This window comes from Oncorhynchus nerka, unplaced genomic scaffold (genome assembly GCF_034236695.1).
Source record: "Oncorhynchus nerka isolate Pitt River unplaced genomic scaffold, Oner_Uvic_2.0 unplaced_scaffold_2100, whole genome shotgun sequence".
Classification (NCBI taxonomy): Eukaryota; Metazoa; Chordata; class Actinopteri; order Salmoniformes; family Salmonidae; genus Oncorhynchus; species Oncorhynchus nerka.
Genome location: NW_027039227.1, coordinates 18,166 through 38,386, shown reverse-complemented (window position 1 = coordinate 38,386; position 20,221 = coordinate 18,166). Strand labels below are relative to the sequence as shown.

The following is a 20,221-nucleotide window of genomic DNA, read 5'->3' as shown; positions in this document are numbered from 1 at the left end:
GTAAAGCTCCGCCTTATCTCAGTTCACTGGTCACGATGGCAACACCCATCCGTAGCACGCGCTCCAGCAGGTGTATCTCATTGATCATCCCTAAAGCCAACACCTCATTCGGCCGCCTTTCGTTCCAGTACTCTGCTGCCTGTGACTGGAAAGAATTGCAAAAATCGCTGAAGTTGGAGACTTTTATCTCCCTCACCAACTTCAAACATCAGCTATCTGAGCAGCTAACCGATCGCTGCAGCTGTACATAGTCTATTGGTAAATAGCCCACCCATTTTCACCTACCTCATCCCCATACTGTTTTATTTATTTACTTTTCTGCTCTTTTGCACACCAATATCTCTACCTGTACATGACCATCTGATCATTTATCACTCCAGTGTTAATCTGCAAAATTGTAATTATTCGCCTACCTCATGCCTTTTGCACACATTGTATATAGACTCCCCCCTTTTTTTTCTACTGTGTTATTGACTTGTTAATTGTTTACTCCATGTGTAACTCTGTGTTGTCTGTTCACACTGCTATGCTTTATCTTGGCCAGGTCGCAGTTGCAAATGAGAACTTGTTCTCAACTAGCCTACCTGGTTAAATAAAGGTGAAATAAAATAAAAAAATAAAATAAATAAGATAAAGAATCTAAGAGACACTAAATGAGATAAAGAATCTAAGAGACACTAAATAAGATAAAGAATCTAAGAGACACTAAATAAGATAAAGAATCTAAGAGACACTAAATAAGATAAAGAATCTAAGAGATGCTAAATAAGACAAAAAAATAAAGATAAGAAGCAATACTGGAACATGAAACAGACGTAATTGAGCTACTCTCTTGAAATAATTAAAAACCGATTGTTACCAAAATCCCATGTTACCGAATTCCCATGTTAACAAAACCCCATGTTACCCAAACAACATGTTCCCCCAAACCCCATGTTTCCCAAAACCCCATGTTACCCCAAACCCCATGTTACCCAAACCCCATGTTACCCAAAACCCCATGTTACCAAAACCCCTTGTTACCCAAAACCCCATGTTATCCCCATGTTACCCAAAACCCCATGTTACCCAAAACCCCATGTTACCCAAAACCCCATGTTACTAAAATCCCATGTAACCCCAAAACCCATGTTACCCAAACCCCATGTGACAAAAACCCCACGTTACCCAAACCCTATGTTTCCAAAACCCAATGTTACCCAAACCCCATGTTACTCAACCCCATGTTACCCAAACCCTATGGTTCCGAACCCCATGTTACCCAAAACCCCATGTTACCAAAACCCCATGTTACCCAAAACCCCATGTTACCCAAAACCCCATGTTACCCAAACCCCATGTTACCCAAAACCCCATGTTACCAAAACCCCATGTTATCCCCATGTTACCCAAAACCCCATGTTACACAACCCCATGTTACCCAAACCCTATGTTACCAAACCCCATGTTACCCAAACCCCCATGTTACCCAAACCCCCATGTTACCCAAAACCCCATGTTAACCAAACCCCCATGTTAACCAAACCCCATGTTACCCAAACCCCCATGTTACCCAAAACCCCATGTTACCCAGAACCCCTTGTTACTAAACCCCATGTTACCCGGAACCCCATGTTACCAAAACCCCATGTTACCCCAAACCCCATGTTACCAAAACACCATGTTACTATAATTCCCATGTTACCCCAAACCCCATGTGACAAAAACCCCATGTTACCCAAACCCTATGTTTCCAAAACCCAATGTTACCCAAACCCATGTTACACAACCCCATGTTACCCAAACCCTATGTTACCAAACCCCATGTTACCAAAACCCCATGTTACCCAAAACCCCATGTTACCAAAACACTCTGTTACCCCAAACCCCATGTTACCCAGAACCCCATGTTACCCAGAACCCCATGTTACCCAAACCCCATGTTACCCAAACCCCATGTTACCCAGAACCCCATGTTACCCAGAACCCCATGTTACCCAAACCCCATGTTACCCAGAACCCCATGTTACCCAAAATCCCATGTTACCCAGAACCCCATGTTTCTCTGGTGGTAAAAACCAAACTAAATGAATAATGGTGTTTGCAGTCACTCCTTTTAGATTTCTTCCAAGATTCTAGAAAGAGAAACTAATTCTGAACTTGTTATTAAAATTAGAATTACTTCAGGTTTGTCACCACATTTTAAACACCAGTCCACTGCTGAGCATCGATTTAAAACACAAAACTGACCTAAGATCAGCATGTAGGGTCAGATTCATTCTACTCCTACTCCGTCCCCTGGGCTGCTCTCTCCTCTCCCGGTCCAGCTTCAGCTCTGGGGCTCAGAGAGACCATCTCCATGGCATTGACATAAAGATCCATGCTGCTCACCCTGTTCACTCTCTTCTGCCTCCTGGTGGGCTAGAGAGACACAGCACCAACAGTCAGACATTTACTCTGTAGTATCTCCATTCTCTCTCCCTCCCTCTAGTTTAAATGACTTGTAATGTCTGAGTAAATGTCTTTACCTTGTAGTACAGGTAGGAGGTGGTGATGGATGTCAGTAGGATCAGCAGCACTACAACGTGTCTGATGATGAAGGCTGGCAGAGGAGAGGCTGCAAACAGAAACACCTTTGATGAGGGGACTGATCATCATTACATAGATCTGTGGGAAATCTGTCAATGACAAAGTTATAAGTCTGGTTCCTTTTCAGTTACCTGTGATGGTGAGGGAGAGGAGCTCACTCTCAGAGGAGAAGCTATGAGAGAAAACATAATTGTCATAAACACAGATGTAGTTCCCTTGGTGGGAGTCATCTGCAGCAGGGAAGAGGAAGGCAGCAGAGTGATTGACAGCTGGCTGGATCTGCTGTATGTTGGAGCCGGTGAACGTGAGGAGGAAGGAGCCTCCTGGGTACTGTGGCTGAGTGGAGCAGGTGATGGTGAAGTTGTAGCCCCTGAACATCTCGGGCCCCTGGTGGCCCCTGGAGACCCCTCCCATTGGGTCAGTCAGGAAGATATCAGGCTGGACCAGGAGATCTGTAACAATAAAAGAGAACAAGAAAAACCTCTTCAACTAGTTTCCTATAGATATGACAATAACATCAGCATGTAACAGTGCCAGCCACCCTCCCTCACAGGGCAACATGAGTAGTGGGCCTACAGTCACTGAGACAACATATGTTGATATCAGGCTGAAGCAGGACATCTGGAACAAGAGGAGAGAAAAAGAAAACGTAGCTCCTCAACTACTTTCCTCATTTAGATGTGGCAATAACATGACATGTGACAGTGGTAGTGAGTAGAGACGTTCACTGAGGTAACACTCACATACAAAAGCATTCTGGGATATTTAAGTTGTATTTGATTCCTACTTGACTGAGTGATCTATTTAGTAAAGCAGACTGACAAGTTAAACAGTCATCATGAGAGGTGCAGAGGAAGTTGTATGAATGAAGGAAATCAGTTAAATGTAATTATAATCTATTGTTATTACCTGAGCAGATCACTGTGAGTCCAGGAAGGAGATCATCTGATCTCCAACACTCCCTCAGTGAAAACTCAGACCCATAACAGGAAACTCCATTCCCTCTAGTGGTTTTTCCAGGTAGTACTGAAACAATGGAGCCACAACCCATCTGTCTACACACTACTGCAGCTACATCCTCCTGGTCCCAGTCTTCAGTTCCCACAATCCTCCACTCTCCCTGGTCGTACCACTCCACTCCACCAGCACAGCGACTGCCTCCTCCCACCAGCCTCACATCATCAGGCTCTGAGAAAAGAAAAGAGAGAGACAGTAATCTTACTATTTTCTCACTAAAACACACCTATATTGTCTCTCATATTCTTCACTCCAGGTGAGAAACAATGTTGATTGAGTGACAAACTGTTTCTTACCTGAGCAGGTGAGTCCAACAGCATTACCAGGTAGGCAGGTGTTGTTCTCTCTGTCTGAGGTGTCACAGTCCAGGAGAAGGGACTCATTGCCTTTACACTGGAACTCTTTATCCCAGGTCTGACCCTCACCTCCTCCATAGAGCCCCCCCTGTAGAGCTGCAGGAGCCCCACAGCCAACATCCCTACAGACTACCTCTGCATCCTGCCGGTCAAAGTCAGCTTCACACACTGAGGCCCAGGACTGATTGGACTTCACCTCCACTCTCCCAGAGCAGAGACCAGATCCATCCACAAGCCGCACAGACTCTGGAGAAAAATAGTTGGTTGAACATTCAATCAGTTTGTTGATGACACTGTCAAGGACTAAACAGGCGGAAATGGAGGAAAACTCGCCTCCCTGCGGACCTGACATCCTTTCACTCCCTCCTCTCTACATTTTCCTCTTCTCTCTCTGCTGCTAAAGCCAATTTCTACCACTCTAAATTCCAAGCATCTGCCTCTAACCCTAGGAAGCTCTTTGCAACCTTCTCCTCCCTCCTGAATCCTCCTCCCCCTCCCCCCCTCCTCCCTCTCTGCAGATGACTTCGTCAACCATTTTGAAAAGAAGGTCGACGACATCCGATCCTCGTTTGCTAAGTCAAACGACACCGCTGGTTCTGCTCACACTGCCCTACCCTGTGCTCTGACCTATTTCTCCCCTCTCTCTCCAGATGAAATCTCGCGTCTTGTGACAGCCGGCCGCCCAACAACCTGCCCGCTTGACCCTATCCCCTCCTCTCTTCTCCAGACCATTTCCGGAGACCTTCTCCCTTACCTCACCTCGCTCATCAACTCATCCCTGACCGCTGGCTACGTCCCTTCCGTCTTCAAGAGAGCGAGAGTTGCACCCCTTCTGAAAAAACCTATACTCGATCCCTCCGATGTCAACAACTACAGACCAGTATCCCTTCTTTCTTTTCTCTCCAAAACTCTTGAACGTGCCGTCCTTGGCCAGCTCTCCCGCTATCTCTCTCAGAATGACCTTCTTGATCCAAATCAGTCAGGTTTCAAGACTAGTCATTCAACTGAGACTGCTCTTCTCTGTATCACGGAGGCGCTCCGCACTGCTAAAGCTAACTCTCTCTCCTCTGCTCTCATCCTTCTAGACCTATCGGCTGCCTTCGATACTGTGAACCATCAGATCCTCCTCTCCACCCTCTCCGAGTTGGGCATCTCCGGCGCGGCCCACGCTTGGATTGCGTCCTACCTGACAGGTTGCTCCTACCAGGTGGCGTGGCGAGAATCCGTCTCCACACCACGTGCTCTCACCACTGGTGTCCCCAGGGCTCTGTTCTAGGCCCTCTCCTATTCTCGCTATACACCAAGTCACTTGGCTCTGTCATAACCTCACATGGTCTCTCCTATCATTGCTATGCAGACGACACACAATTAATCTTCTCCTTTCCCCCTTCTGATGACCAGGTGGCGAATCGCATCTCTGCATGTCTGGCAGACATATCAGTGTGGATGACGGATCACCACCTCAAGCTGAACCTCGGCAAGACGGAGCTGCTCTTCCTCCCGGGGAAGGACTGCCCGTTCCATGATCTCGCCATCACGGTTGACAACTCCATTGTGTCCTCCTCCCAGAACGCTAAGAACCTTGGCGTGATCCTGGACAACACCCTGTCGTTCTCAACTAACATCAAGGCCGTGGCCCGTTCCTGTAGGTTCATGCTCTACAACATCCGCAGAGTACGACCCTGCCTCACACAGGAAGCGGCGCAGGTCCTAATCCAGGCACTTGTCATCTCCCGTCTGGATTACTGCAACTCGCTGTTGGCTGGGCTCCCTGCCTGTGCCATTAAACCCCTACAACTCATCCAGAACGCCGCAGCCCGTCTGGTGTTCAACCTTCCCAAGTTCTCTCACGTCACCCCGCTCCTCCGCTCTCTCCACTGGCTTCCAGTTGAAGCTCGCATCCGCTACAAGACCATGGTGCTTGCCTACGGAGCTGTGAGGGGAACGGCACCTCAGTACCTCCAGGCTCTGATCAGGCCCTACACCCAAACAAGGGCACTGCGTTCATCCACCTCTGGCCTGCTCGCCTCCCTACCACTGAGGAAGTACAGTTCCCGCTCAGCCCAGTCAAAACTGTTCGCTGCTCTGGCCCCCCAATGGTGGAACAAACTCCCTCACGACGCCAGGACAGCGGAGTCAATCACCACCTTCCGGAGACACCTGAAACCCCACCTCTTTAAGGAATACCTAGGATAGGATAAAGTAATCCCTCTCACCCCCTTAAAAGATTTAGATGCACTACTGTTCCACTGGATGTCATAAGGTGAATGCACCAATTTGTAAGTCGCTCTGGATAAGAGCGTCTGCTAAATGACTTAAATGTAAATGTAAACACAAATATGTTGGATAAAAGATTGTAGTTTGCTATGTTTGATACTGTAAGAGGTAGAAATGGGTTCTTAGTCACTCAGGATCGGGTTGGGAATAATGCAGACAGGAGACAGGAATAAGTTCACTTCACTTTATAGAAAATAAACAGCTGGACATCCATCAGGCAGCTTCACTTCAGTACCATCTGAACTACAAGGTCTGATGCTGTATGTCAGGGTCAGGATGGGCCAAGAGTAGAAAAGGTTACTGGTTATGATGACATCACTGGTGAGAACTCAGTGATGAAAATATATTTGATCTCTCCCATATCTCCCTCTTCCTCTCCTCCTCCCTCATTCTCTCTTTGTGACAGTGGTAGTGAGTAGAGACGTTCACTGAGGTAACACTCAAATACAAAGAATTCTGGGATATTTAAGTTGTATTTGATTTCTACTTGACTGAGTGATCTATTTAGTAAAGCAGACTGACAAGCTAAACAGTCATCATGAGAGGTGCAGAGGAAGTTGTGTGAATGAAGGAAATCAGTTGAATATAATATTAATATGTTGATATTTCCTGAGCAGATCACTGTGAGTCCAGGAAAGAGATATAATACATGGACAAAAGTATGTGGAACTCAGCAGTGAGTTTTACAACAGAGGATTATTTTTACGCTCTACGTGGTTCAACACTCGGTGGTCCGTTCTGCTTGTGTTGTCTACCACTTCACGGCTGAGCCGTTGTTGCTCCGAGATGTTCCACGTTGAAATTCACTGACATCTTCAGTAAGAACAGTTTTCTGCCGATGTTTGTCTATGGAGATTGCATGGCCATGTGCTCAATTTGATACACCTGTCAGGAACAGGTGTGGCTGAAATAGCCGAATCGACTGAAGTCAACATACTGTTGGCCATATAGTGTATCTTGTTATTACCTGAGCAGATCACTGTGAGTCCAGGAAGGAGATCATAACTTCTGGAACACTCCCTCAGTGAAGACTCAGACCCAGAACAGGAAACTCTGAACCCTCTAGTGGTGTTTCCAGGTGGTACAGAAACAGAGGAACCACAACCCAGCTGTCTGCACACTACTGCAGCTACATCCCTCTGGTTCCAGTCTGAAGTTCCCACAGTCCTCCACTCTCCCTGGTCGTACCCCTCCACTCTACCAGCACAGTGACTGCCTCCTCCCATCAGCCTCACATCATCAGGCTCTGAGAAAAGAAAAGAGAGAGACAGTAATCTTACTATTTTCTCACTAAAACACACCTATATTGTCTCTCATATTCTTCACTCCAGGTGAGAAACAATGTTTATCGAGTGACAAACTGTTTCTTACCTGAGCAGGTGAGTCCAACAGCATTACCAGGTAGGCAGGTGTTGTTCTCTCTGTCTGAGGTGTCACAGTCCAGGAGAAGGGACTCATTGCCTTTACACTGGAACTCTTTATCCCAGGTCTGACCCTCACCTTCTCCATAGAGCCCCCCCTGTAGAGCTGCAGGAGCCCCACAGCCAACATCCCTACAGACTACCTCTGCATCCTGCCGGTTAAAGTCAGCTTCACACACTGAGGCCCAGGACTGATTGGACTTCACCTCCACTCTCCCAGAGCAGAGACCAGCTCCATCCACAAGCCGCACAGACTCTGGAGAAAAAGAGTTGGTTGAACATTCAATCAGTTTTGTTGATGACACTGTCAAGGACTAAACACAAATATGTTGGATAAAAGATAGTAGTTTGCTATGTTTGATACTGTAAGAGGTAGAAATGGGTTCTTAGTCACTCAGGATCGGGTTGGGAATAATGCAGGCAGGAGACATGAATAAGTTCACTTCACTTTATAGAAAATAAACAGCTGGACATCCATCAGGCAGCTTCACTTCAGTACCATCTGATCTACAATGATCTGCCCATGAACATCTCCCATAAACCAATATGACAAACACAAATATAATGTTTAAATACATCTGACATCTCTCCCTCTATTTAAATGAAATACAAACACATAAAACATGATACATGGTAATATTGTATAATGTATAAATAAATCTCTCAATATGACCAGTCTCTTACCTGAACAGATCACATGATGATAATATTCACCATCACAGACACCAGGTCCTCCTGTGATGTCACACTGTCTAATAGAAGACTCATCTCCATAGCAACTATTAAATTGTCTGAATCCTCTTCTTCCATCTTCAATCAGAGGTCCAATAGATTCAGCTACAGGATTCCCACAGTTCAGCTCTCTACACACAATCTTAACCTCTCTCATGCTCCACCAACTAGTACATAGACCCAACCACTCTCCTCTGTAGAAGACTTCCACTGTCCCAGAACAGGAAGTGGTCCCATCCACCAGTCTGACTGAGAGTTCAGCTGTAAACAGCAGAGAGGAAAACACAGTGGTGAGGACAGATGATGACAGTGATTCTGTTATTCTAACAGCAGTGATGCTTTGTGGTTGACAAGTATTAGTAGTTCCATAAAACACTACTTGTTATTGGGGTTTAGAATGGTTTGTATGGACACATGAATTTCTCCATGTGGGATAATAAAGTTGACTAATATTGAACTGCTATAATCACTGTAGATTTATACTCTACCTACCTGGTGGACTGACGCTTTGAGCCTGGAGATCTGAGGAGAAAGAGAGAGACAGAGGAGAAAGAGAGAGACAGAGACAGAGGAGAAAGGGAGGAACCAGAGGAAGAGAGAGACAGAGGTTAAATGAACATCAACATGACCTTTCATGATGTGATGGGGAAGACAGGATTATCGTTGGTATGGTGCAACAACGTGTACATACACTATATATACAAAAGTATGTGGACACCCCTTCAAATTAGTGGACTCTATTTCAGCTACACCCCTTCCTGACAGATGTATAAAATCAAACACTCAGCCATGCAATCTCCATAGACAAACATTGTCAATAGAATTGAGTTAATGAACTCCCCCTCTCTTCTCCTCTCCTACCCTCTCCTCCCACCTCTACTCTTCTCCCCTCTCCTCTCCTATTCACCCCCTCTCTTCTCCTCTTCAACCCCTCTTTTCTCCTCTTCTCCCCCCTTCTCTTCTCCTCTTCTCCCCCCTCCTCTCCTCTTCAACCCCTCTCCTCTTCACCCACCCCTCTTCTTCCCCCTTCCCCCTCTCCTCTTCTCCCCCTCTCCTCTTCTCCCCCTTTCTTCTCCTCTCCTCCCCTCTCCACTCCTCGCCCCTCTCCTCCCCTCTCCTCCCACCTCTACTCTTCTCCCCCTCTCTTCTCCTCTCCTCTCTCCCAACTCTACTCTTCTCCCCCTCTCTCCTCCTCTTCTCCCCTCTCCTCTTCGCCCCCTCTCTCCTCCTCTTCAACCCCTCTCCCCCTCTTCTCCCCTCTCCTCTCCGCCCCCTCTCTCTCCTCCTCTTCAACCCCTCTCTCCTCCTCTTCTCCCCCTCTCTTCTACTCTCCTCTCCTCCCCTCTCCACTCCTTGCCCCTCTCCTACCCTCTCCTCCCACCTCTACTCTTCTCCCCCTCTCCTCTCCTCTTCAACCCCTCTTCTCCTCTTCTCCCCCTCTCTTCTCCTCTCCTACCCTCTCCTCCCACCTCTACTCTTCTCCCCTCCTCTTCTCCCCTTCTCCCCCTCTCTTCTCCTCTCCTACCCTCTCCTCCCACCTCTACTCCCTTCTCCCCTCCTCTTCTCCTCATTCTCCTACCTCTCTTCTCCCCCTCCTCTTCTCCTCTCCTCTCCTCGCCCCTCTCCTCCACTCTCCTCCCACCTCTACTACTCTCCCCTCTCTTCTCCTCTTCTCCCCCTTCTCCCCCCCACTCTTCTCCCCTTCTCCCCCTCCTCTTCTCTCCTCTCCTCGCCCCTCTCCCTACCCTCTCCTCCCACCTCTATTCTTCTCCCTTCTCTTCTCCCCTCTCCTCGCCCCTCTCCTCCCCTCTCCTCCCTCCTTTACTACTCTCCCTCTCCTCTCCTACCCTCTCCTCCCTCTCCTCCCACCTCTATTCTTCTCCCCTCCTCTTCTCCTCTTCTCCCCCTCTCCTCTCCTCTTCAACCCCTCTCTTCTCGTCTCCTACCCTCTCCTCCCACCTCTACTCTTCTCCCCTCCTCTTCTCCTCTTCTCCCCCTCTCCTCTCCTCTTCAACCCCTCTCTTCTCTTCTCTCCATCTCTTCTCCTCTCCTACCCTCTCCCCCTCTCTACTCCTCTCTCTCCCTTCTCTTCACCCACCCCTCTTCTCCCCACTCTCCTCTTCACCCACCCACTCTCTCCCCCTCTCCACTTCACCCACCCCCTCTTCTCCCCCTGTACTCTTCACCCACCCACTCTTCTCCCCCTCTACTCTTCACCCACCCCCTCTTCTCCCCCTCTACTCTTCTCCCCTCTCTCTTCATCTTCTCCCCCTCTCCTCTTCTCCCCCTTCTCCCTATCCTCTTCTCCCCCTTTCTCTTCATCTTCTCCCCTCTCCTCTTCTCCCCCTTCTCCCCCCTCCTCTGTTTTACCACCTCTCTTCTCCTCAACTCCCCCGCTTCTCTCCTCTCTTCTCCTCTTCTCCCCAATTCTACCCCTCCCTTCTCCCCTTCTCACCCCTCTGCTCTTCTCCCCCTCTCCATTTCTCCTCCCTGCTCCCACTCTCTTCTCCACCTCTCTTCTCCCCTCCCCCCCTCTCCTCTTCTCCACCTCTCTTCTTCTCTTCTCCACCTCTCTTCCCCCTCCCTTTCCTCTTCTCCCCTCTCCTCTTCTCTTCTCCACCTCTTCCCCCTCCCCTCTCCTCTTCTCCCCCTGTCCTCTTCTCTTCTCCACCTCTTCCCCCTCACCTCTTCTCACCCCTCTGCTCTCCCCATCTCTTCTCCTCCCCCTCTCCTCTCCTCTTCTCCCACCTCTCTTCTCCTCTTCCTCTCCACCTTCTCCCCCTCTCTTCTCCTCCCCTTCTCTTCTCCACCTCCTCTCCCCCTTACCCTCTTCTCTCTCTCGTCTTCTCCCCTCCCTCTCTTCTAGTCTTCTCACCTCCCCTCTCTTTCTCCTCTTCTCCCCCTCTACTCTTCTCCCCTCTACTCTTCTTCCCCTGCCCTCTTCTCCCCCCTCTCCTCTTCTCCCCCTCTACTCTTCTCCCCCCTCCCCCCTCTCTTTCTCCCCCTCTACTCTTCTCACCTCCCCTCTCTTCTCCTCTTCTCCCCCTCTACTCTTCTCCCCCTCTACTCTTCTCACCTCCCCTCTTCTCCTCTTCTCCCCCTCTACTCTTCTCCCCCTCTCCTCTCCTCTTCTCCCTCTCTGTTCTCCTCTTCTCCCTCTCTGTTCTCCTCTTCTCCCTCTCTGTTCTCCTCTTCTCCCTCTCTGTTCTCCTCTTCTCCCAATCTCTCTTCTCCCCCTCTCTTCTCCTATTCTGCCCCTATCCCCCCTTATCTCCCCCTCTCCTCTTCTCCCCCTTTCCTCGTCACCCCCTCTCTCCTCTCTTCTCCTCTCTTCTCCTCTTCTCCTCCCCTTCTCCTCTCCTCTACTCCCCCCACTTCTCCTCTCCTCCCCCTCTCCTCTCCTCTACTCCCCCTCTCCTCTCCTCTCCATTTCATTCTGTACTCCAACATCTGCATGGTATTCAAGATAACACACAACATTTCAGCACCAAATTTGTTTTCATCAACCTCAGACTTAAATATCAGTGTTCCAAGAACCTCCACCAGGGGAACTGTAGACTCCTCAAACGGTCCACCACCTTCTCCCAAACTGCCTTCTCACACAAACCAATAAAGACATGGAATGGCCTCACCTCAACATGGATCTAGTCCAATCAGACGTGCCTCACCTCAACATGGATCTAGTCCAATCAGACGTGCCTCATCTCAACATGGATCTAGTCCAATCAAACGTGTCTCACCTCAACATGGATCTAGTCCAATCAGACGTGCCTCACCTCAACATGGATCTAGTCCAATCAGACGCGTCTCACCTCAACATGGATCTAGTCCAATCAGACGTGTCTCACCTCAACATGGATCTAGTCCAATCAGACGTGTCTCACCTCAACATGGATCTAGTCCAATCAGATGTGCCTCACCTCAACATGGATCTAGTCCAATCAGACGTGTCTCGCCTCAACATGGATCTAGTCCAATCAGATGTGCCTCACCTCAACATGGATCTAGTCCAATCAGACGTGTCTCACCCAAACATGGATCTAGTCCAATCAGACGTGTCTCGCCTCAACATGGATCTAGTCCAATCAGATGTGCCTCACCTCAACATGGATCTAGTCCAATCAGACGTGTCTCACCCCAACATGGATCTAGTCCAATCAGACGTGTCTCACCTCAACATGGATCTAGTCCAATCAGACGTGTCTCACCTCAACATGGATCTAGTCCAATCAGATGTGTTCACACTGATATTGATCTAATAGGCAACAGTGATTTTTTTAATGACACAGAATAAACACTAAAAAGCGCATTACATTTAAATAGCTGTAATAACTTAGCTCTGTACACTATTCTGATTAGATGCTATTTAATGCTGAGTTTGGACACAGGTTTCTATAGGAACACTAAGACACCTGGACCACATATTGAGATGTGCCTTTAGTTAAGTAAATCAGTTGTTACATAAGGTGACAGTTGTAGGTGTCACGACTTCCGCCTCGAAGTCGGTCCCTGTCCTTGTTCTGGCGGTGAAGAAGGATGGCGGTCTGCGCCCTGCATTGACTATCAAGGTATCAACCAAATCACTGTGAGGTACAGCTACCTGCTGCCTCTCATATCCAGTGCGATAGAGTCAATGCACAGGGCTTCTTCACAAAATTGGATCTCAGGAGCGCTTACAACCTGGTGCGTATCCGGGAGGGGACGAGTGGAAGACGTCATTTAGTACCACCTCAGGGCACTATGAGTACCTTGTCATGCCGTACGGGTTGATGTCTTCCAGGCCTTTGTAGACGAGATTTTCCGGGATTTTCTTTGGTCAGGTAGCCAACTACTACCGGAGGTTTATCTGGGGCTTTGGTCAGGTAGCCAACTACTACCGGAGGTTTATCGGGGGCTTTGGTCAGGTAGCGACTCCCATTACCTCACTGCTGAAGGGGGGGCCGGTGCGACTGCAGTGGACGGCTGAGGCGGACAGGGCTTTTGGTCACCTGAGGGCTCTGTTTACCTCGGCTCCCCTGCTGGGATCTGGGTGAGGAGCCGTGCTCTCTCAGCGCTCGGGTACGCCACTAAAGGTCCACCCCTGTGCTTTCTTTTCGAAGAAGCTCAGCCCGGCGGAGCGAAACTAAGATGTGGGGGACCGGGAGACTGAACCCTCGCCAGGCAAGGTGAAGACTGAACCTCGCCAGGCAAGGTGGGGACTGAACCCTCGCCAGGCAAGGTGGAGACTGAACCCTCGCCAGGCAAGGTGGAGACTGAACCCTCGCCAGGCAAGGTGGGGACTGAACCCTCGCCAGGCAAGGTGGGGACTGAACCCTCGCCAGGCAAGGTGGAGACTGAACCCTCGCCAGGCAAGGTGGAGACTGAACCCTCGCCAGGCAAGGTGGAGACTGAACCCTCGCCAGGCAAGGTGGAGACTGAACCCTCGCCAGGCAAGGTGGGGACTGAACCCTCGCCAGGCAAGGTGGAGACTGAACCCTCGCCAGGCAAGGTGGAGACTGAACCCTCGCCAGGCAAGGTGGAGACTGAACCCTCGCCAGGCAAGGTGGAGACTGAACCCCGCCAGGCAAGGTGGAGACTGAACCCTCGCCAGGCAAGGTGGAGACTGAACCCTCGCCAGGCAAGGTGGAGACTGAACCCTCGCCAGGCAAGGTGGAGACTGAACCCTCAGACCAGGCAAGGTGGAGACTGAACCCTCAGACCAGGCACGCTAAGGCAGACTGAACCCTCGCCAGGTTCAAGGTGGGCCATGTTGTTTTTACCCTTTTTGTTTTCACTGTCCTACAGACCAGGTTCCCAGAACGCTAAGGCAGACACACTGTCCTACAGACCAGGTTCCCAGAACGCTAAGGCAGACGCACTGTCCTACAGACCAGGTTCCCAGAACGCTAAGGCAGACGCACTGTCCTACAGACCAGGTTCCCAGAACGCTAAGGCAGACACACTGTCCTACAGACCAGGTTCCCAGAACGCTAAGGCAGACACACTGTCCCGGATGTATGACACAGAGGAGCGGTCCATAGATCACACTCCCGAACTTCCGGCCTCTTGCCTGGTGGCACCGGTAGTGTGGGAGCTGGACGCGGACATCGAGCGGCGTTACGTACAGAGCCCACTCCCCTCCACCTGCCCAGAGGGACGTTACAGCCCTTACCTTCCACAATGACCTTGGTTGCACCTTTCTGTGGACTTCCTCAAGGATCTTCCTCCCTCACGATCCTGGTCATTGTGGATCTGTTCTCTAAGTCCTGCGGTCTCCTTCCTTTGCCCGATCTCCCTACGGCCCTACAGACTGAGGAGGCCATGTTTACACATGTCTTATAGGCACTATGGGGTGCCAGAGGATAGAGTGTCTGATCGAGGTCCCCAGTTCACGTCAAGGGTCTGGAGGGCGTTCATGGAACGTCTGGGTCTCGGTCAGCCTTACCTCTGGTTTTCACCTCCGCCATCGGGTTTTCACCGGTCTGGCACTCGACCCGAAACCTGCCCCTCCGCCTGCCCTGCCGGAAGCTGGGCCCGCGGTTCAAAGTCCTGAGGAGACTGAACGAGGTTTGCTTCAGGTTACAGCTTCCCCGATTACCGTATTAACCCCTCGTTCCATGTGTCTCTCCTCAGGCCGGTGGTGGCTGGTCCACTCCAGGAGTCTGAGGTGCAGGTGGTTCCTCCACCCCCTCTGGACATCCAGGGGCCCCGGTTTATGCTTTTCGAGCCATACTGGACTCGGGCGTCGGGCGAAAATCCTTCAGTACCTTGTGGAGTGGGAGGTGCGGTCCGGAGGAGAGATGCTGGGTGCCGGTGGAAGACGTTTTGGACCCTCCGTTGCTGCGGAGTACCACCATCTCCATCCGGATCGCCCTGCGTGTCAAGGGGGGGTACTGTTACAACTTCCACAGAAGTCGGTCCCGCTCCTTGTTCGGGCAGCGACGTCACCGGCCTTCTAGCCTTCGCCACCGGCCTTCTAGCCATCGCCACCGGCCTTCTATCCTTCGCCACCGGCCTTCTAGCCATCGCCACCGGCCTTCTAGCCTTCGCCACTGTCCTTTTGGCCTTCGCCACCGGCCTTCTAGCCATCGCCACCGGCCTTGTAGCCATCGCCACCGGCCTTCTAGCCATCGCTGATCCATTTTTCATTTTCCATTTGTTTTGTCTTTGTTTTACACGCCTGGTTCCCATTCCAAATGACATGTTCATTATTTAACCCTCTGTTTTCCCCATGGTTTTGTGCGTGATTGTTTTATGTATGTTCGGTCTGTTACTGTGGGCCCGGTATTTACGACACGTTATTGGAATATTTGAGTAAAGTTACATGTGTTACTCATCTCTACTGTCCTGACTCCTCTGCACCAGCTACACCCAGAACATTACAGTAGGACTGTTAACAAAGTAGCTGAATTGTCAAAGACTGAGGTCACCCAAAGAAAAGTAATTCAGAACTTTCTCTGGTAAAGAATTACAAATCTACCACTTTCATATAAACCCCTCGATACACAGCAGAACATCTACACTGAATCCTTCCACCAAACATCCTGATCTGTTTTAATGAACACTTTATACGACACTAAAATAACCTTCAACTACAGTATATATGAAGGGATGATTGTCATTGTTACATTATATAGGCTACAGGAAGTTATATTCTTCCATTGTAAATAACAGGTTCTCCCTCCATCTATAATCATCAGATCTGCTTGCAGATGAACAGAATGTCTTGGAAAGACAGACCTTTAGACCTCATAGTTCTGTCCAATATATTGTGGATTTTTTTCATATTTATTCTTTCCTTACAAGTTGGGATTTAAATTGATGGACACGCCATGATGTCTCAGTGAAAAATGTATAATGAGTATCTACCATTTCCATTACTATTTATCTAGCATACACTCACACTCTTTCAAACATTATTATTTGGGAAAGTTATCAGGGGTAGTAACTAGCATAACTTATTTGACTATTTCTTTCACACACACCTCATTGGCTAGGTTAGCAAGCTAGCTAACTAGCCACATTTAGCACAAGCTCACGACTAAACTGACCTGGTGATCCTACTATCATGGACACTTGTCTCCAGGCAGCATGTTTGTGTTTATGTCCCTGTAGCTGTCAGCAGTTGACACGGGTTTGAGGAAACTGAGAAAATGATTCTCTCCTCCATGTGTCCAACCGCATGCGACCACCTGCAAAAGGTACCTGCATCAGTATAGTTGCCTAGCTGTGTAAAAGGGACCTGCATCAGTATAGTTACCTAGCTGTGTAAAAGGTACCTGCATCAGTATAGTTGCCTAGCTGTGTAAAAGGTACCTGCATCAGTATAGTTGCCTAGCTGTGTAAAAGGTACCTGCATCAGTATAGTTGCCTAGCTGTGTAAAAGGTACCTGCATAGGTATAGTTGCCTAGCTGTGTAAAAGGTACCTGCATCAGTATAGTTACCTAGCTGTGTAAAGGTAATCAATAGTTGCCTAGCTGTGTAAAAGGTACTGCATCAGTATAGTTGCCTAGCTGTGTAAAAGGTACCTGCATCAGTATAGTTGCCTAGCTGTGTAAAGGTACCTGCATCAGTATAGTTGCCTAGCTGTGTAAAAGGTACCTGCATCAGTATAGTTGCCTAGCTGTGTAAAAGGTACCTGCATCAGTATAGTTGCCTAGCTGTGCAAAAGGTACCTGCATCAGTATAGTTACCTAGCTGTGTAAAAGGTACCTGCATCAGTATAGTTACCTAGCTGTGTAAAAGGTACCTGCATCAGTATAGTTGCCTAGCTGTGTAAAAGGTACCTGCATCAGTATAGTTGCCTAGCTGTGTAAAGGTACCTGCATCAGTATAGTTGCCTAGCTGTGTAAAGGTACCTGCATCAGTATAGTTGCCTAGCTGTGTAAAAGGTACCTGCATCATAGTTGCCTAGCTGTGTAAAAGGTACCTGCATCAGTATAGTTGCTGCTGTGTAAAAGGTACCTGCATCAGTATAGTTACCTAGCTGTGTAAAAGGTACCTGCATCAGTATAGTTGCCTAGCTGTGTAAAAGGTACCTGCATCAGTATAGTTGCCTAGCTGTGCAAAAGGTACCTGCATCAGTATAGTTACCTAGCTGTGTAAAAGGTACCTGCATCAGTATAGTTGCCTAGCTGTGCAAAAGGTACCTGCATCAGTATAGTATGGGTAAAAGGTACCTGCATCAGTATAGTTGCCTAGCTGTGTAAAAGGTACCTGCATCAGTATAGTTGCCTAGCTGTGTAAAAGGTACCTGCATCAGTATAGTTGCCTAGCTGTGTAAAAGGAACCTGCATCAGTATAGTTGCCTAGCTGTGTAAAAGGTACCTGCATCAGTATAGTTGCCTAGCTGTGTAAAAGGTACCTGCATCAGTATAGTTGCCTAGCTGTGTAAAAGGTACCTGCATCAGTATAGTTGCCTAGCTGTGTAAAAGGTACCTGCATCAGTATAGTTACCTAGCTGTGTAAAGGTACCTGCATCAGTATAGTTGCCTAGCTGTGTAAAAGGAACCTGCATCAGTATAGTTGCCTAGCTGTGTAAAAGGTACCTGCATCAGTATAGTTGCCTAGCTGTGTAAAAGGTACCTGCATCAATATAGTTGCCTAGCTGTGTAAAAGGTACCTGCATCAGTATAGTTGCCTAGCTGTGTAAAAGGTACCTGCATCAGTATAGTTGCCTAGCTGTGTAAAAGGAACCTGCATCAGTATAGTTGCCTAGCTGTGCAAAGGTACCTGCATCAGTATAGTTGTCTAGCTGTGTAAAAGGTACCTGCATCAGTATAGTTGCCTAGCTGTGCAAAAGGTACCTGCATCAGTATAGTTGCCTAGCTGTGCAAAAGGTACCTGCATCAGTATAGTTGCCTAGCTGTGCAAAAGGTACCTGCATCAGTATAGTTGTCTAGCTGTGCAAAAGGTACCTGCATCAGTATAGTTGCCTAGCTGTGTAAAAGGTACCTGCATCAGTATAGTTGCCTAGCTGTGTAAAGGTACCTGCATCAGTATAGTTGCCTAGCTGTGCAAAAGGTACCTGCATCAGTATAGTTGTCTAGCTGTGCAAAAGGTACCTGCATCAGTATAGTTGCCTAGCTGTGTAAAAGGTACCTGCATCAGTATAGTTGCCTAGCTGTGTAAAAGGTAATGCATCAGTATAGTTGTCCTGTGTAAAAAAGGTACCTGCATCAGTATAGTTGCCTAGCTGTGTAAAAGGTACCTGCATCAGCTAGTTGTCTAGCTGTGTAAAAGGTACCTGCATCAGTATAGTTGCCTAGCTGTGTAAAAGGTACGTGCATCAGTATAGTTGCCTAGCTGTGTAAAAGGGACCTGCATCAGTATAGTTACCTAGCTGTGTAAAAGGTACCTGCATCAGTATAGTTGCCTAGCTGTGTAAAAGGTACCTGCATCAGTATAGTTGCCTAGCTGTGTAAAAGGTACCTGCATCAGTATAGTTGCCTAGCTGTGTAAAAGGTACCTGCATCAGTATAGTTGTTTTAGCTGTGTAAAAGGTACCTGCATCAGTATAGGTGCCTAGCTGTGTAAAAGGTACCTGCATCAGTATAGTTGCCTAGGGTATGGCTAAATGGTAAAAGGTACCTGCATCAGTATAGTTGCCTAGCTGTGTAAAAGGTACCTGCATCAGATAGTTGTCTAAAAAGGTACCTGCATCAGTATAGTTGTAGCTGTGTAAAAGGTACCTGCATCAGTATAGTTGCCTTGCTGTAAAATGTACCTGCATCAGTATAGTTGCCTAAAAAGGTACCTGCATCAGTATAGTTGCCCTAGCTGTGTAAAAGGGACCTGCATCAGTATAGTTGTCTGTGTAAAAGGTACCTGCAATAGTTGTCTAGCTGTGTAAAGGTACCTGCATCCAGTATAGTTGTCTAGCTGTGTAAATGTTATGCAGCTAAATGCAGTAGGTGTTTGGCTAAATAGGGGGTGTAGAAATACAGATAAACCTAGGGTATGGCTAAATGGGGTGTGTAGAAATACAGATAAACCTAGGATATGGCTAAATGGGATGTGTAGAAATACAGATAAACCTAGGGTATGGCTAAATGGGATGTGTAGAAATACAGATAAACCTAGGGTATGGCTAAATGGGGTGTGTCGAATCCCTCCACCAGTTGAAGCTAATTTACTATAAACTCGAAAGTAGTATTTGGAGAACAGCAAAAACTAACAGAAATGCCCCCAGACATTCACTATTTAACTGTACTAGAATGCTTAAAAGGTCGCAAAATGTTTTATATCGGTTATCGGTATGGTTTCTTTTTGGAAAGGAAAATATTGGATATCGGTATCGGCCATAAATGTACTATCGGTGCTTCCCTAATAATAAGGTTGGTAACAAGATGGAACATCGTTGAGGAAATCTGTTGTAGCTCAAATCGACTACAACATCCACAATGCAATGCTCTCTGTGTGGGCTGGCTGGCTAGCTAAATGTATCTACACACAATAATACCAAAGACAATATCAGCATGTGAAGTAGCTAACTAACTGTTAAATCACCTAAACAAACTGCACTATCAATTTAGGAGTCTCCAATCTCACCATGTTCAACCTGCAGATCGATGTGTCTCCCAGAGTGGAGTTTAAATCACAACGGCAGATATACTTTTGAGGAGATGGGAAACGTTGACGATGTTACGTCATTGGCCCACGCGGTGCATTCTGGGCGACGTGAGATGTGAGATAATTAACTTGCTGTCTGTAGGAACGTATAACTTTGGAATCGTGACAGAACGTACTTTTGATGAAAACAGGCAGAGTTTCTCGACATAAAGTACACTGACTTTGAGAAGGGATTACGTGATGATTGGTTTAGCAACCGCGTGACGCAGCATGACAACGTGAACATGATTGGTCGACAG

At 48.1% G+C, this 20,221-nt stretch overlaps 1 protein-coding gene and 1 long non-coding RNA gene across 2 annotated transcripts; both read right to left on the bottom strand.

Moving 5' to 3' along the window:
- Positions 1–2,691: 2,691 nt before the first annotated feature.
- On the bottom strand, positions 2,692–7,449 carry LOC135567397 (deleted in malignant brain tumors 1 protein-like). Its single transcript, XM_065014794.1, has 2 exons — positions 7,186–7,449; positions 2,692–3,020 (listed from the first exon to the last, which is right to left on the bottom strand). Exons 1-2 carry the CDS (start codon positions 7,442–7,444, stop codon positions 2,692–2,694), a joined length of 588 nt encoding a protein of 195 aa, XP_064870866.1. The 5' UTR covers positions 7,445–7,449.
- A 145-nt stretch (positions 7,450–7,594) lies between these two features.
- Positions 7,595–19,999, bottom strand: LOC135567396 (uncharacterized). The gene is made up of 4 exons (XR_010462341.1): positions 19,902–19,999; positions 8,864–8,893; positions 8,324–8,632; positions 7,595–7,895 (listed from the first exon to the last, which is right to left on the bottom strand). It is a non-coding gene; the product is annotated as an uncharacterized LOC135567396 (long non-coding RNA).
- Between the last annotated feature and the right edge of the window lie 222 nt (positions 20,000–20,221).

What these genes read in the sequence shown, in the direction of transcription:
- LOC135567397 (XM_065014794.1), bottom strand. Translation starts at nt 7,444, where the DNA reads ATGGGAGGAGGCAGTCACTGTGCTGGTAGAGTGGAGGGGTACGACCAG. An exon ending in ACTCACAGTGATCTGCTCAG is followed by an intron (nt 3,021 to 7,185) that starts GTAATAACAAGA and finishes TTATTGTTACAG; the next exon opens with ATCTCCTGGTCCAGCCTGAT.